The 17,680-nt window shown below is 41.4% G+C and overlaps 1 protein-coding gene across 2 annotated transcripts in view; it reads right to left on the reverse strand.

The window, feature by feature from the left end:
• The window catches only part of pom121 (POM121 transmembrane nucleoporin), a 49,300-nt gene that overhangs the window by 15,376 nt on the left and 16,244 nt on the right, over positions 1-17,680 (reverse strand). For both annotated transcript variants that reach the window (XM_068008048.1, XM_068008046.1), the window contains exons 4-11: positions 16,101-16,181; positions 14,509-14,680; positions 13,238-13,335; positions 12,037-12,116; positions 7,941-8,065; positions 6,527-6,629; positions 4,863-5,060; positions 786-2,636 (exon numbers count right to left, since the gene is read on the reverse strand). In XM_068008048.1, coding sequence (XP_067864149.1) covers positions 786-2,636; positions 4,863-5,060; positions 6,527-6,629; positions 7,941-8,065; positions 12,037-12,116; positions 13,238-13,335; positions 14,509-14,680; positions 16,101-16,181 — 2,708 coding nt within the window. The remainder of the gene's footprint in view (positions 1-785; positions 2,637-4,862; positions 5,061-6,526; positions 6,630-7,940; positions 8,066-12,036; positions 12,117-13,237; positions 13,336-14,508; positions 14,681-16,100; positions 16,182-17,680) is intronic.

The following is a 17,680-nucleotide window of genomic DNA, read 5'->3' on the forward strand; positions in this document are numbered from 1 at the left end:
GACAGCATTCTCCTGATGTTCTGGCCAACATTCATCTCTTAAGCACTACTAAATGAAATTAACTGGTTATTCATCTCCTTGGTGTTTGTGGGGTCTTGCAAGTTTGCTGCCAAATTTGTCTACATAGTAACAATGACTACATTTCAAAAGTAGTTCTTTGGTGGTGACTCACTTTGGGACGTTTTTAGCACGACAGGCGCTATGGAACCGGGCCCCAACAGAATCCAACAGCTTTACGAAGAAAAAGGGAGAAAATTGGCAAAAAAGAGGCAGTCTCAATCCAGTTTCTACAAGGCACAGATAAAAACCCAAAGCAGACGATGTGGAGAATGGAAGACTCACTGGTATAATGGGGTTGCTCTTTTGGGGTTATGGATGAGACATAGTCATGGAACAGTAGCTAACTTTACTCTGCATCTTCTTGTACTATGCCTACAATGAGAGTGCTTTATACCAGCTACCCAAAAGCAGAAAATTGTTCCAATCCCCATCACTGGTATTCCTCATTTTGGAAGAACATAAAACACCACACAATGCAAAAATGCAAATCCAACTGAACTAAGTCAGATGTTTGTAAGAAAGTATGACCATAAGTGGTAAACTATAAACCAATCTGTAGGGCCCAGCTGCAGTTTCTGTACATCTATAAAAGCAATATCAGGATTAACGAAACGGGGAACAAAATAAGTCCACAGGAACTTCTGCTAAGAGGGATTATTATGTATGTGCAGCAAAACCCATCGACTTTCTAAATGTCAGAAGGCTAGGAATAAAGGTTCACTCACCTCCAAAGGCAGGCTTGTTCTCGACTGTGTTTGCAGCTCCAAAGTTGAACTGTGGAGTGCTCTGGTTCTGCGGGCCTTGGTTAGTCAATGATGAACCAAACATATTTTGAGATGATGACGTCGAGGTGGAAGTGGCAAACGGGACGGAAGGGTTTGAAGAGCAAAATCCACTCTGACCTGAACCGAAGAAGCCAGCTGTAGCCATATTTGGATTTGACGCAGCAATATTGAAACCACTGGTTGTTACAACTGGCTGGTTTGATGAACCAAAGCCAACTGCTTGTGAAGAGCCAAAGATTGACCCAGTTGCACCGCTACCCGAACTCTTGGTCGTGTTAAACATTGAGGCAGCGGTAGAAGAGGTGGTTGTGCCGAATGAGAAACTTGCTGAGGTGCTGCCAAATGCCGGTTGCGTAGAAGTTGATCCAAATCCAGTTTGAGCTGTAGCACCTCCAAACACTGGTTGGCTGGGAGTTCCAAATGTAGACTGCGAAGTGGTACTCGGAAAGGCTGACTTGGCAGTTGAAGCTCCAAAATTGAAGGGAGTCGCAGTATTCCCAAAGGCAGGGGCTTTACTTGGGGTTTGTTGGGTTGGTGCAGCATTAGCCCCAAACGATGATTGACTGCCTGTGCCTCCAAAGTTAAGCTGGGCTGTCGGGCCCCCAAACGGTGGTGTGCTTGTGGCATTACCAAACAGGGATGTTTTTGCCGAGTTTCCAAATGCAAGTGCGAGCTGGCCACTTGAAGTGGTGGAAGGTGTTGACACTGAAGGGCCAAAACTCCCAAATAAATTTGAAGTGGGTGCAATGCTTGTCGATGCCTGGCTTGTAACCACTGTTGCCTGTCCAAAGACAGGAGCCGGAGGGCCAGCTGATGTTGCAACTGTATCAGCAAGGGTCTTCCCAAATTGGAACACAGCACTGGGTGCAGCAGTGGTGGTTGTTGAAGGGTTGGAACCAAACTGAAACGGTTGCTGGGTTGGTAGGCTGTTGCTAGCAGAAGGCGTCGTACTCTGTTTTGAAGAAACAGCAACATTTAACCCAAAACTAAATGCGGCTTTTGAGCCCTTCACTTCTGAATTGACGTTTGAATTGACGTTTGAATTTGCTAATGTATTGGAAGCTGCAAATGGAAACAGAGTTGAACTTGATTTCGTAGAAGTTGTGAGAACAGTAGTTTCATTATTAACTGCGGCTTGAATCGACTGGCCAAATGTGAAAGGTGCAGATGTGGTGGTCGAAGCTGCAGGCGTCGTAGAGTTCCCAAACACTGGTTTGAATGCAATGGTTGAGGTAGCGGAGCTTGATGTTATTGGTGCTACCAAGTTTACGGGTGCAGTAACTGGCATCCCCGAGCTCAAAGCTGCCGATACTACACTGGTCTGGTTTGCCACTGGCAGACCAAACACTGGCTTAAACTCAGGTGTGCTGACAGGTGAAGGAGCTGTGGCACCAACGACCGTAGGGATTACAGTCACTGTGCTAGGCAGGCTAAAACTTGTGCTTGGAGATGCAGAACTCCCAGTACATGCAGCTGCACTCATTTCAGGCCCTTTGCTAACAACTTTACTTTCCTGTGCACTAAGTAGAGCAGAAACCTGGCATGAGTTGGTGGTGGTGGTGATGGCTTTGGTAGCAGTTTTATTGATTGGAGTTATAAGTGACTGGGTGATTGAGGGACATGAAAAGTTCAAAACATCAATTGGCTTAAACCCTGCATTGTCAGTTGTCATTGTCATTGTCATAGTTGTAGTAGGAGTAGTAGCAGAAGGCAATAAATCATTCTTGAAAGCTTTACTGGAAGGCTCTGAAGCTTTAGCCATGTTGCTTGAAGTCACTCCAACAACAGAATCTGGGAAGGAAAAAAAGTGTTGATCATATCATAAAAAGTCACCAAAACAATCAAGGCTTTAAGAACTGAAAAGGATGCTTTTAAATTCTGTGATCACTAACACGCATCCTTCCCTAGATATAAATATCCAGCTCCATCTGTTGAAAGTACAAATCCATTTTGTTTTCACAGACAGCTCAAAACAAATTGAAAAGTTATTCCATTGTGCATCCTCTAGGTTATGCTATAGTCTAAGCAGTGAGAGTCAACTCCAGCACGTAAAGGGTGTGCAATCTACTTATGGACACAGCTGACACCACTGAAATCCTGAAGGTATCTGCAGGAAACCTGAACTTGTAACGCTTTCTATATGCAGATTTGATCATTTTGGTAGAATTGCTTTAAGACTGATGGTTTGAAGGGAAGTGATAACAGCAAATTAATTATTTTGAGCACGATTTATTCTAAGTTAATTGAATTTAGATATTCTGAGCCTGCCATTTATATGAAGTTGCAGATCAACACATTAAAATTGGAACAAGTAGTGAGTAATGGTTTATTGACCATGTAAAATAAATAAATCTTAGGCAGATATTATACATGACATTAAGGGACAGAAAAACACAAGAGCAGGGCAGAGACGGAGTACTCTGCGATGATTCGCTCACCTGACCTCTCAAAGCCTCCCCACCATCCACAAGGCTCAAGTCAGCAGTGTGATGGAATACTCACCACTCACCTGGATGGGCGCAGCTACAAAAGTCATGAAGCTTGACACCATTCAGGACACGGCAGCTCATTTGATCAGTCCCCATGACACTGAACTGAGTATCCACCCATCCACCACTGCAGCGTGTACAATCAACAACAATTTATATAGAAGCATTTATATAGAACCTTTAACGTAGTAAAACGTCTCAAGGCGCTTCACAGGAGCATTATCAGACAAAATCGGACACCGAGCCACATAAGGAGATATTAGGTTAAGTGACCAAAAGCTTGGTCAAAGAGGCAGGGTTTGAGCAGCATCTTAAAGGAGAGAGCGGTAAAGAGGCGGAGAGGTTTAGGGAGGGATTCCAGAACTCGGGGCCTAGGGAGCTGAAGGCACGGCAGCCGAACGCCAATCTATATGATGCACTGCAGAATTTCACCAAGATTACTTCCATAGAACCTCCCTCCGCTGCAACCTCTATAACCGAGGAGGACAACAGTAGCAATATCATGAGAGCACCATCACCTACTTCACATAATTCTGACTTGGACTGGTTTGTCTGGTTGTCAATAATACATTATAGGCTGATATTGTAGCAAAAGCCCCACGCATACTCAGCCCTCACACAATGCTCAAATACAAAATATTAACACTGGCAAATGATGAGGAAAAAAGCATTGATTTTGTAAAGAACATCTTTCCAATTCTAGAGTCTGGATCTATGGACCATCAACAAGGATAATCATATTTTGAGTGAGCAACCGAAGTAACGCTTACTGCTCAGAGGCTTTGAGTATAGTAACTGGAGTCATGCTAGCAAGTAGATGATTCATAAGTGGTGAGATGGTCCTACCCAACACAATCAGGATGAAAACATCAGAAACCAAAGAGATTTTTTTGTAGACAAGTGAAAGCAAAGTACAACAACCATAATCAGAAGGGGAAAGAAATGTTATGAGGCAAGCTTTTTACTTCTCCTTAAGGAAATATTTGAGTTCATCTAGTTGAGGGTTTTAGTGCTGGGGAATAGAATTCCTCGCATATTCAGCACCCAGCATCGAGCACTCCCTGGTTAGTTCTGAAAGAGCATATCCAAATGCGAAGTAAAGCCCTCTCTACTCTACCTCAACCCCAAACTCAGAAGAGCACCCCCTACTGCAGTGTAACATTTTCCCCATTCCCCATGCTGTGGCCCCTCAGATTTCCAATCCGTGCCAAATTAGGGACAGTTTTGTGCTGTAGGCCCATGCCCATTAGGAACAGAAATAACACTGCCCAAACTCATTTCACATTGGAGCGTAACAGCCAGCAAACAGGCACAGTATTACCTGTGTATCATTGGACCATGCTGAATAATTAACTCAGCAGAGAAAAGGATTCTGGTTGTACCTACAACAAGCTCAGTCTGCCTGATCTTTCTCAAGTTACTGTGCTGACACTTAAAAAGATATTTAGTCAAATTTTTGAAGTCATACTGCAGCAAAACTAGGCAGTTATGAGCATTGCTCTGTTCACACGGGCCTATTATTACACACCTGAAGTGGCAATCAAGTTCGCGCAGTTCTGCATCTTCTTCAAACTGTCCAGCAGAGGGTTGGAGACTATTGCAGAAATGGAAGCGGAAGTGGCTGTTGGATCAGCAGAGCTTGCAACGGCTGGGGCCATGAACGTTATTGACAGCGTGGGTGCTGTTGTCGTCGACGTCATCATTGGAGCTGGTGATTTTGAAGGTTCTGTTAACAGCAAGAAGCATCATTTAAGTCTGATCGACAGCGTGTTCAAAAGTGTCAGTGAACTTTAATTGGCAGGAAGATCATTGTTCCATTCCTGTACCAAAAATGCAGTTAAATCTCAAAATAAATATAACCGTAAAAGCCAATTGTAAATGGAAATACTTTGAGAGTTAAGTACTATGCTCTGTTGCTTAACCACTTTTTATGAATTTCTGCAGAAAAAATTCTCATCTTAGGAATTCCCGAATGATTATAAATGTCGTGAGCTCAAAGCATTGTGCCTTCATACACTGTTTGGGTGCATGCCATATTGCCTTGCAGCCCACAAACAAATTTAAATAATTGTTCCGATTAGTTTGCACATACCTGAAGTTGCTCATACTAACTGATTTCGATGTTTCCATTTAGGATTTTTCCATCAATGAAGCAATAGCCCTAAAAGCAGACCGTTCCAAACCTCCAGACCAACAAAATTTAAACAGGGCAAACCAATCAGCAAGAAATAAAGGTGGAAGTAGAATGGATTTGCTTTGACTATGTGGGCTTGCGCGCTACACATGGCTCACGGCTGTAATTTGGACACCCCTGTTCAGTAGCTGAGATGCTCCATTCACTATAATGGGAAACTCGGGAGCGTTTAACTAGGTACAAGGTGTTACACATTCTCCCTGCAAAATAGGAATTGGAGGCTATGATTACCCAGCCATTATTAAGAATATTTTAAGTCCCAGGGGTTGTAGTGGATAAATGCACTTCCTGGTGCGGTAACGAGTCACAAAGACCAGAATTTCCCAGGTTCCACCCTTGGTCTGTATAGAATTGTGTGACCTCAAACAGGGCAGCAGCTAGGGTGCTGCAACTAGCTTCAACACCTCTGGGCTATGGGAAAGAAAATCACCATCCAAGGTTCTAGGCCCTGCTCACTATCCAGTGATCCCTGCTGGAAATGTAAGAACATTGGATAAGCACAGGACGAGGCTCAGTTTTATTATCCACAGCTGAATAGCCTGTTGTTGTTCATTGTCAAAGCTCACAGGGAAAATTACTAGTTGACCAAGGTATCAGAGGGATGCCAGCATCCATGGGGATAGCAGGAGAGAAAAAAAAATTAAGCACAGTTTAAATATGTATTTACACAGCTTTACTGTTATGGAGACTCTAGGATATGAACAATATAGAGCCATTTCCTGATGTATTCTTTTAATAACAACCCTCAGTGGTAGAGCATTTCTTTTAATTAATCTAATTAAGCAAACACAGCTGAAGCTACAGAAATTTCAATCGATTCGACACTTCCTTCGTACACTCACACTTACAAGCACATATTCTACATTAATACGGTTCATTCTGCAGGAGTTTAATAACCCCAAGGTACACTTCAACACATTGTGTACAAGTCAGGTTAAAAACACTAGACGGAGTATGGTCATGAACAAAGACAACCTTCACCCCAAATTTTGCCTTACCTTCCTTTTCCTCCAACACTTTTTTAATTCTGTCAAGGCCTGCTTTCTTTTCTGAGTCAAAATCATCTGCTGTAATGGTGTAACCAAGCTCTAGCGGAGGATGCTGAAGGAATGAGACATTCAATTAGCAGCACAATTTTGAATCAATTAATTTTCTCAGCAAATTAAAAGAGAAAAAAAATTTCACTGCTGAAAGTACAAGTGGTGCTGGGGGTGTAATGCTATTTTACGGGCAGTTTGGCTCAGTTGGTAGCACTACCGTCTCCATGTCATAAGGTTGAGGGTTTAAACTCCACTCCAAGACTTCAGCAAATAATTTAGACTGACACTGCAGTGCAGTACTGAGGGAATGATGCATTGTTGAAAGTGCCATTTGCAGATGAGACATTAATCCAAGGAACAGTCTATCTGTTCAACTGAATGTAAAAAATGCCACGGCACCATTCAAAAAGGAGCAGGGAGTTCTCCCAGTCAACATTCATCCCTCAACCAACACCAGTAAGAACTGGTTATTTAACCTTGCTGTCTGCAATCTTGTTACCACATTAGCCTACATAACAACAGAGACTGCACTTCAAAAGTAATTCAGTGCCTGTGACCCCATGGGATGCCCTGAGAAAGGTTCTATATAAATGCATACTCTTTTATTAAATAACTCTTACAACCTTTCAGGAGACATTTAGTTGTGTCATCTATTGGCAACAAATTAGAACTGCACAGGGAAGTACATCCCAAGGGACCACACATCAAAGTTGGCTGAAACTTAAACTAAATCCAATCAACTACTGTTCAGTAAACAGCATACTGAACCCAACAAGTTCATTGCAAAACATTTATTGCACTATTTCCCATATCCTCTGCAGTGTGTTGGGGGGATCTTCCAAAGGCAAACAATTTCACGAATACAGACTGCAGCAGTTCTAGAAGGTGGCTCACCATCTTCTCAGGGGAAATTAGGGATAGGCAATAAATGCTGGCCTTGCCCCCACATCCCATGAACAAATAAAAAAATTAAGTTTTTAAAAAAAAAATAACATTGCACCTTCCTTGCCTGAAAGCAACAACATGCTGAGGTATAATTCGAGCTGCACTGGGATTTCACCGAAGTAGTTGTTCTTCACGAGAGACAACACAGTGAATGTCCATAAATTATTCATCACAGTCAACCACAACCCTAACCTCATTCAATGTCCACACATGCACAACTTCCAGTAGTGGGCAATGAATCACAGTTATGAACAGAAACACTAATGCACTGATATTTCTTAACTCAGGGGCACTGAGGTCAACTACAGCAACATGCCTGCTCTTAATTTTCTTTGGTTCTAAAAGACAATGGGTTATCTCATCTAACTACAAACTACTATTAGCAGTGGGAATGGATCGAAAATCAACAAGTAGTATGATACTCAACCAGAGTAAGCTGATCTCCTTTGCGTTTAGATAGGAGAGGAATCTTCCGCTTCCGTTTCCCATCACCCTCTGAGGGAGAAGAGTCCACCGTTGAGGGTGACAATTTTGACAATGGAGACACAGTTTCTAGAAACAGAAATTTTTTTTATAGCAATTAAAGTTTTAGCAAAAAAGCCCATTGCGAGATAGGATTGCAATGTTGTAAAGGTACCAGTACCGAATTTCTACAGAAAAAAAGGCAATTTTTTTTAACGTGCTAGTTCACCACCTGTGTGATACTCTTAATATAACACCTCAATTACTCTTGGCACCATTACCCCCAGTATAGAGGAAAAGAGAAATTCACCTCAAATTATCCATAGCACTACCACCTCCAGTACATTAGAAAGGAGAAAGAACAGGCCTTTTAGAACAGCAAACCTGCGCCATCCTGTCATTGACTCCCCTCTTGCCCCACTACTTTAAGGAACACTAAAGTTCCTACCCTGGGGGAAAAAATTCGCGTTAAGTTGCACCATGACAGGCTTGATGGTCTTTTTCTGACTGCCATTTTTGAATGTTTGTATATGCGTTATTACCCTACATATATATCGATATTAAAATCCATCTCAGCCTATCTGAAGTCTGAGTCTCTCAGAGATAACATAACATCCTTCATACCGGTTATCTGCCCACAAAGCTTCATGTCATCAGCAAACATAATGGTACAAAATCCTGGTCATCATTCATTAACATTGTGAAGAACAGGTCCCTGGGAAACACCATTTTTTGGAACAAGAACCTTTTGAATATTTAATCCTTCAAGATTTTGCATAACATATTCTTATAACTTCAATATATGTTTTATGGATAATTTAGTCTGGTTTACTATAACTAGAATTTTTTGGTCTTCCTTTGTGAAAATGCTGTGAAAACTCCATTCAATATATCTGTCATATCCTCATCATCTTTAACAGTTCTGTCCAATTTATTCTTTAATGAACCCATTCATTCTTTGAATTTCCTGCTATTAAAACAGTGGAAAAACTGTGTTCCTCTTGCTCTCCCATGCAATTTGTTTTTCTATTCTCTCATTTCAACTACCCTCAGTTGCCCTTGGTATTTCTGGTGTTTTTAAAAAGGTACTTTCCAACTCCATCAACCCACGTTGATGGAATATGGGTCTTAAAGCTCAATCACACTGCAGCCTCATTGAACCCCTCTTAGAAGACTCCATGTAATCCAGAACTTACAGATCGAAATAGTAATCGATCTGGAAGGCAAAGCACACAGGGAGGTCCTTATGATGCCCAAAGATGGAAAGCAGAATGTGAAAAGCTTTATTTGGAAATTTAGGACACCCCTATGAAGATTAGGTGCCTCATGACAAGTTCACAAGATACTCAAGGACGAGACAGGCCATTGGACTCATCCTAATTTAACCACTCTCAAAGAGACTAAGGTCCCCCATTGTGCTGCATCCAATTGTTTCTTAAATGATTCCAGAGTTTTTGCCTTCGCTATTATGCCTGGAAGTCCATTCCAAGATCACACTGTGCGTGAAGAAGAACTATCTGATATTTTACTACCACTGTTTAATTTAAAGTAGTATTCCAAGAAAACCTTTTCCACACCATTTATCTTCCATACCTCTAAGATCATCCCTCAGATGTCTCCTTTCCAGGATGAAAAGCCCAAGTCTCTTCAGTCTTTCCTCATAACTCAGATCCCTGACACTAGGGATCAGTTTTGTGGATCTTCTCTGCAATGCCTCCAGCCTCTGAATGTCTTCCCTGTTTCTCAGCAAGCACAAATGGCCACTACCCAAGATGCAGCCTGACCAGAGCACTGTAGTTTGAGAATGACTTCCTCAGACTTGTATTCTACAGTTTTGGCTATATAGTTCAACATTCTATTGGTTGCTGCTCTACACTGATTAGACACATTAAGCGTAGAGTCTACCAAGACTCTTAGGTCTCTTTCAACTTCATCCCTAGCTATTTCAACACCATTCATTAAGTATGTAGGTCACCTATTTTTCCTTATGTGTCATACATTTGTCTACATTAAATTTAATCTGCCAGTATTCAGCCGACTCACATATTTCGTTTAACTCATTCTGTAATTTCTGGACTGCATCTTTCAATTCCACTGTCCTGCCTAGCTTGGTATCACCTGCAAACTTGATCAATTTGCATTCAATTTCTGAATCCAAGTCACTGCAGTAAATTAGAAACAATTGTAGTCCCAGCACTGAGTCCTGGGGCATCCCACTCCGTGCTCCCCCACCATGACATTAATCCCTTGGGCAGAACTGGCTGCTTTCAGACTTCTGGCCAATTTCCTACCACCCTGAATCCCCTAGCTGTGAATTTAACCAGTAGCTATTTTTAAATGGAACTTTATCAAATGCCTTTTGGAGCCTAAAATTTCCTACATTTCAACAGTAACCACACTTCAAAAGTACTTCATTGGCTGTAAGGAGTTTGGGGCGTCCTGAGGTTGTGAAAGGCGTTACATAAGTGAAGTTCTTTCTTTCAAGTGCAGAACGCTATAGGGTTTACTAGTCAACACAGTTTGTCATCCCCTCAAAGAAATCAAGGAGGTTGGACCGGCAGGATCTTCATCACCTAAAGCCTTGTTAACTGTAGTTTACTAGATTGCTGTAGTATCCATAATCCTCAAATTTACTCCTAATAATCAAGTCTGTTATTTAACACGGAACTGAAGTAAGACTAGCAGGCGGGTAATTGCTTATGTCGGTTGTGTCACCCTTTTTGTAAATGGCAGCATATTCGGACATTTCTACTGATACCTCCCGTGAGCAAACCCTCCTTCATAATGATCATCAATGCCTCACAAATCTCCTTCCCACTTTCTCATAGCACTCTGGAATAAATACCATTGATCCCAGGGGATTTATTTATTTATTTTAAGCACTTTCTGCTTGTCTGGGAGTTCAATGTATTTATTTATTTAAAGCCTTTTCTGCTTGTCTGAGAGTTGAATATAAAGAAGATAGAAAGCCTGAATTTTGCCATTGTACTTTTTTTGGGAAGAGGACATGTTTGTGTCTTTCCTTGTTAACACTGACAAACTAATTAATCACAATATTTATCATTTCAGAGATCCTCAGTTTCAAGTTCATTTGCATATTTTAATGTTCTCACCTCTTTTCTTGCTTTTGTAACACTAAAAATTTTTTTTTACTGTCAGGCTTTCCCACTGCAGCTATGCTTTTTCCCAGGTCTATTTTGCCCCTCTGATCAACCTTTTGACATGTTTCTGTGTGCAATATTCTTCCCAGTGGTACCATCTAGGAGTTCCACTAGCTACAATGGCAATAAGGCCAGCCAGTAACTCCAGAGGAAAGCCAAAGCAATGGTCCAGAAGCCAACAGACCAGTTTGTCAAGTGGAGCAGAACAGTCTCTTGCAGACATTAGGGACAAGCACATGTGGAGTGTCAGTGACCAACCAGACATCAAACTTGGATTTAAAGGCTGCCTACTTAACCAACTACCAATAACAACAATGTAAATGAGGGTGTATTGTCCAGTATACCATAGGATCTGGAAAACTCTTGCGAACTCTAGAACTAGTGGAGATTCAAAATCCACTCCGCCTCAGAGCCACTCAGGCAAACTCACCACCAGCTTCTCACATTACAAGTAGTAATACAGCAAAAATTCACACTAGAATTCAGCAGCTGAAATCGCTCTGTCTGGGTACAGCTGAAGTTTGGAACAACAAAATCTGTAGTTGTACTGATGAACATTTTCCTTCAGGTAGACAGAATAGAAACATTCCACACAAATTATTAAAATTATTAACAGCACTGTGATGACAACGGTATGGAAGCCTGTTGTGCAACCAGGGGTAAAGAGACAAATAGATTGCATTAAAAGCAATGCTCGTTCGGGTTACGTGCATGACGCAAGATATGTGTTTGTCTCAAAAGTTACAAAGGATATCAAGTACCTGAAACTTCAATCAGAGCATTTGTGCCCACAGGCATGTCCTACATGATATGTAGCTCTATCCCAGATTAATCTGCAATGCACTTCACAAAACTGTATTTTTAAAAAATATATAAATGGTGTTAACATTTGCTTCTTACCTTCTTCCACAGGCTGGTCTTTTTCTGCCTTATCCACTCTAACTGGAGTAGAGGCGTTTGACCTTTGTACTTCTTCCTCTCTGTGGATAAACATCATAAGCCATAAAAATATTTCCTAACTCTAAGCAAACAGTACGCTGTGGTATGATACTTTCCCCTCCTGTTCCTGGAGATGCTGCCACCTGCAAGGTACAGTTCAAAGGGTGCCAGTCTCCCTCTGGTACTGCACCCAATTAGTCATTCTTTCTTTGCGATCCGAGACAGTGATTTCTAGCAGGCTACCCCAGCCAAACTTAATTCTGTCTTCACCCAACATCCATATGGATGCTTTCCACCTGGGGTCACTGGATAGTGATTGGGTGTGAGAATCCTGGTTGAATTTCTCACCCTATCCCAGGGACAGAGGCCATTTGCAGCACACAGCCGAGATCAGCTATCTTGGCACAGAATAGATCCTGGGAACTGCTGGTACATACGGCTGAACTACATGACACCTTTACTGACTTGAGTCATAAGGAACACACCAACAGTAGAATTCTGCTAGCCTGATCCAACAGCCAAACCCTAAAAATGTAAAAATGAGTGACTGACTAGTGCAGATAACTGGGTGCCAATAGGGTATGGTACTGTCGTGATTATGGTACTAGACTAGCAATCAAGAGGCAGAGTGTTGAAATCCCACCACGGCAAGTTGTGAAATTTAATTCAATACATTTTTTAAAATTGTGGGCGAGCATAAGAAAACTGACCATAAAAGCTGTAAAAACCCAACTGGTTCATGAATGACCTTCAGGAAAGTGAACCCGCCACCCCTTATCCCATCTGGCCTACATGTAACTCCAGTGGTACACTATTTAGTTGACTCTGAAGTAGTCGAGCAGTCTTAGGTTGTAAAAATTATGAGTTAAAAGAAGATCCACCACGACATTCTCAGGGAATCTAAGAATAGGCAATAAATGTGGCCTTGCCAATGTTGCCCACAACTCAAGAACAGTTCATTTTTGAATTTACTTCAGTTATACAGCTTGGCAAAGTGGAATACAATGCTAATCACAAAATTCTCTGCACCATGAACTGCATCACCAATCAACAATGAAACACCACTGAGGGAGGGTGTCTGCACCACTTCAATGGGCATATATGGATGTTTCAATTAACTTTTGTTTTAGTAGGGCACATTTTCAAAACTGCAGTTGGTTACCTCAATTTCTTGCATGGTCTCTCAGGAGTTTGAGAACGTGAAGATGCAGGGCTAGAAAGCGGAGATGTATTTCGTACAGAGAGATAGTTCTTCAAACCCTACAGATTAACAAAGAAACTCAGTCAGATCGTTAATTATGCACAGTTACACAGTAATTTGTTAATATTGCATTGAATAAAATCTAACAACAAACCAGTTTTTAAGCATGTCTATCTTCTGTATGAGAAATTAAAAATCTTAAGTCTGCGCACACTTCCTGTCAACTTTTCCATTACAAATCCCTATGCCATATTTAAAATGGAAACTCCATATGTAAACTTGTAACAGTCATTACACCCTCCTGCCAATGATAATGCTGCGGTGTCTGCAGGAGTGGTGGGGAGGGGTGGGGTGGGGAGGGATTAACGGCAGCTGACAAGTTTACAACAGCAGTTTCCATTATGTGTGAACATAGGAATATATACTGGAAAAAGTTGACGAAGTTTGTGCAGAAGTAGCATTTTTATTATGGATATACATATGTTCCCATTTCTCATCTTTGGATTTTGAAGCTTTCAAAATCACTCAGATTTACTCATCCAACGTAAAGTCAGACTTTTGTAAAGTTACAATTTATGGGGATGAAATCCTATTGTGTATACAACACAAGAAAAAAAAACATCACAGAACATTATAAAATAGTCGCAATCAATACAATATTTGTTCATAATTTATCACCAATTCCAAGTGTTGGTGAAGAGGAGGAGGGAGAGGAAGAATCACAGGGCACCAGTATGAAGGGGGTGGAAGAGGAGACGGGCAGCCTCTGTGGGAGGGGAAGAGCTTTACAACCAATGGACTACTTTTGAAGAGTACTCACTGTTGCTTGTAGGCCAATGGGAAACTAATTTGGACACAAAGTTCCACAAACAGCAAATGAGTGACCAGTTAATCTGCTTTTGGTGGTGCGGATTAAAGGATGAATGTTGGCTAGGATATCAGGAATACTCTGTTCTTTCAAATGGTGCCATGGAACCTTTTACACCCACCCAAAGAGGCCTCAGTTTAGCCTCTGATCCAAAAGGCAATCTCTGACAATGCAGCACTCTCTCAGTACTGCACACGTCAGCCTACAGTCCACATTGGGACTAGCACCCACAACCTTCCAACTCAGTTCCAGAACCATTTCTCAAATAGGATTTGTGCAGTCGCAGAAAATCCCCAACATCCCATGAACAGAACTGCAAGCAACAAAGTGTGTTTCAGTATTACGTGCTCCACTGTACACTAACCTGAGTATGGCCCCGGGTGGAACTATAAGAACTGAAAATGGGATTGCGAGCAGAAGTGTGTTTCCCACCCACACACGTGCTGCTCAGTGAGCTAATGGAGGATGTTCGTGACCTTTTGGAGATAGGATCATCCGAACACTGAGAATTGGTGCCCCTCTTTAGGGTTCCAGGTCTAGGAGAGAGAAGAAAAGTGAAATCAAAATCAGACAGAATTGCACAAAAAAATATAGGTTCGCAGCTAATAATGTGTCCCCCTGCTGTGATATCAGTGCCTTTTTATAACTAATCCATTTTGAGCTTGCTTTATTTCAAATATCCTACATCTCAAGTTCTAAAGTACACCGTTTCTCCCTTTTCCAAACATTCTGTTCTTGTTCCGATATTCCTCCCTGTCTCTCCTGAACAAACTGGCTCTTGTTCCACAGACAGCAGCAGAATTCTGGTACCACCCCCAAGAGGTGAGCCCGGACAGAGTGTTAACAGGCTACACGACTGCAGGAAACTAGCAACTTGAGTTGATCCCGATCCTGCTCCTACCAAACTTGATCACTTTCTAGTGATCCCTTAAGGAAAGGATGTGTACGCGAGCACACTTTCCATCAAGGTTGCTGAACAATCAGGGGCACAGAGGCGAATTGTAGTGCCGCAACTGCTGCCCCAGCTGAGAATGAAACGCTCATAGATCAGGGCTTCGAATTTGTGGAGCTCCTGGTCTATACAGCACATGGACTTTTTATCCACTAAGCTGTCTGGGAGACAATCCCCGTAACATTCAATGTCTGAAGGATATTCCACTCAGACAGAAATCTAAAACTTGTCAGACATACAGTACTTAGTACTTTATTGGGTGGCACACTATTCTGTGCCTTCAAGATGATGCCTAATAGTTTAAAAAAGGCATTTTTTGCTCTTTCCAAAATCATATGTACTCTTCAGACCAGTTTGTGCAATGTTTTATATTGCCAGTCATGCCCATCAGTTTCAATTAACTGCCCACGGGTATCTTAGACTGGCTAAAGTGTTTAGATTAGCAAGGGCTGAGCTGTCCAACATACTAGTCAATGCAGAAAACTAGTACTATGCAAAGAAACTTCCTTCACAGCCACTAAAACCTACTTAGATTTTGGGAGCACAAGGCAAACTTAAAACATTAAAATTAGCAGGTGCATGCACCAGCCATTTCAAAGGTTTGAGAAGATAAGTTGCACACTCCTGATGTCTATCCTGTAATCAGACTGAAAGGTATTCATGTGACAATACCAGATGGAACAACTCTTGGACCACAGATTGTGCAGCAGAGAAAAAGAGATGAGGGTGAAATCCATCCCATCCTTTGACTGTTACAAAAGTCATTCGGGGCAGCCAGAAAAAAATGATACAGGAATGGGGATGTGTGTGACCATTCCAAATATTCAACAAATGGAAATGATTGAATTTAATGGAACACAGTATAATAACTGCACAAGATAAAAAAAAAAATCTCGAACATTTTGAAATTCTGTCCAAAAAATGGTAATGGGTGGAACTTCAGTCACTAATGGGACCAGTTTATTATGCACCTATTCCTGACCTTTCTCCCATGCACAACTTACTTTGGAACCAATGAGGCTGGAGCTCCATTGGCCAACAGGGGTTCAAATGCAGAGTGACCACTTCCACTGCTGTCATGGCGTCTGGAAACAAACCATAAACAGAAAGCAACAAATTAGACCAACATTACAAGACACGATTGAAACTTGAAATGAAGATATGCCAATCAGCGATTAGTATTCACAGTAATTTTTATGGTTAATTTTTCCCTGTTCTCATGAGAATTGCATATGACTTCACAGGAAAATATGGAGAAAGTGGTGACTGGTGAGGTTACATTTATATTTGAACAGGTGACTCAATTACACTAAGTTTGTAAATGATTTTATTTAACACAGAATTAGTTTCTCTCGAGGATCTGGATCTGAAATTTACAAACTTAAAATTTGGCTCTGTTAAACCACATTATCAGTGTTCATTAGATAACCAAATGTACTAAAAATATCTAGTGGCAGCTCATGGATCTGCACTAACTTTTTGTTTAAAATCAAATTATACATCTAGCATGGTCTTTACAAGATGCTAGATCTATAACACTTTTGGCAATGATAATGTCAAATGAAACTGAGGGGAATGTGGCCACTTGGATACAGAGATCCATAGCAGACAGAAAGATTAGGGAAAAAGGAAGTCTCTCAGACTGGAAAGATGTGACGAGCTATGTTCCACAGGCAGCAGAGATGGGGATGCTCTAACTTACAATATGAATGATCAGGACTTAGGAACTGAGTGAACAATATCAAAATCTGATGACACCAAATTACAGTAACATGACAAACTGTGATGAGGACTATGAAAGACTGTAGCAGACTAACAGGATGGGAGGATAGATGGCAGATGGAGATCATAGGAAAAGTGTGAAGCAATATATTTTGGAAGAATAAGAAAAGGAAATATTCTTTAAATGCTAAGATTTTAAACAGAGTAGAGGAGCAAAGGGCCTTGGCATGCAGGTACACAAGTCATTAGAGGTGGCTGCATAAGTAGGAAAGAGCATAGAAAATGCAAACTAAATTCTTGGTTGTGTATAAAGGTGTCCAGAATACAAGAGCAAGGAGGTGATAAATTTGTAGAAGACCTTAGTTAGGCCACAGTTGTACTATTAACAGTTTTGCAAATCCCATTATAGGAAGGATAGAAAAGCAATAGAACAGATACAATGTAGATTCACTAGGAAAGGTTATAGTTATGAAGGGGGCAGTAGCAACATGAATATAAAATTGGTTAAGGGACAGGAAACAGTGTATGGTTGTTTTTCAAACTGGAGGGAGGTGTACAGTGGTGTTCCCCAGGAGTCAGTGCTGGGACCACAGCTTTTCTTGATATATATTAATGACTTGAACTTAGGTGTACGGGGCACAATTTCTAAATTTGCAGATGACACAAAACTTGGAAGGGTAGTAAACAGTGAGTAGGATAGTGATAGACTTCAAGAGGCTACAGACAGGCTGGTGGCATGGACGGACATGTGGCAGATGAAATTTAACGCAGAAAAACGCGAAGTGATACATTTCGGTAGGAAGAACGAGGTGAGGCAATATAAACTAGAGGGCACAACTCTAAAAAGGGTACAGGAACAGAG

The sequence above is a fragment of the Heptranchias perlo genome, chromosome 28 (genome assembly GCF_035084215.1).
Source record: "Heptranchias perlo isolate sHepPer1 chromosome 28, sHepPer1.hap1, whole genome shotgun sequence".
Lineage (NCBI taxonomy): Eukaryota > Metazoa > Chordata > Chondrichthyes > Hexanchiformes > Hexanchidae > Heptranchias > Heptranchias perlo.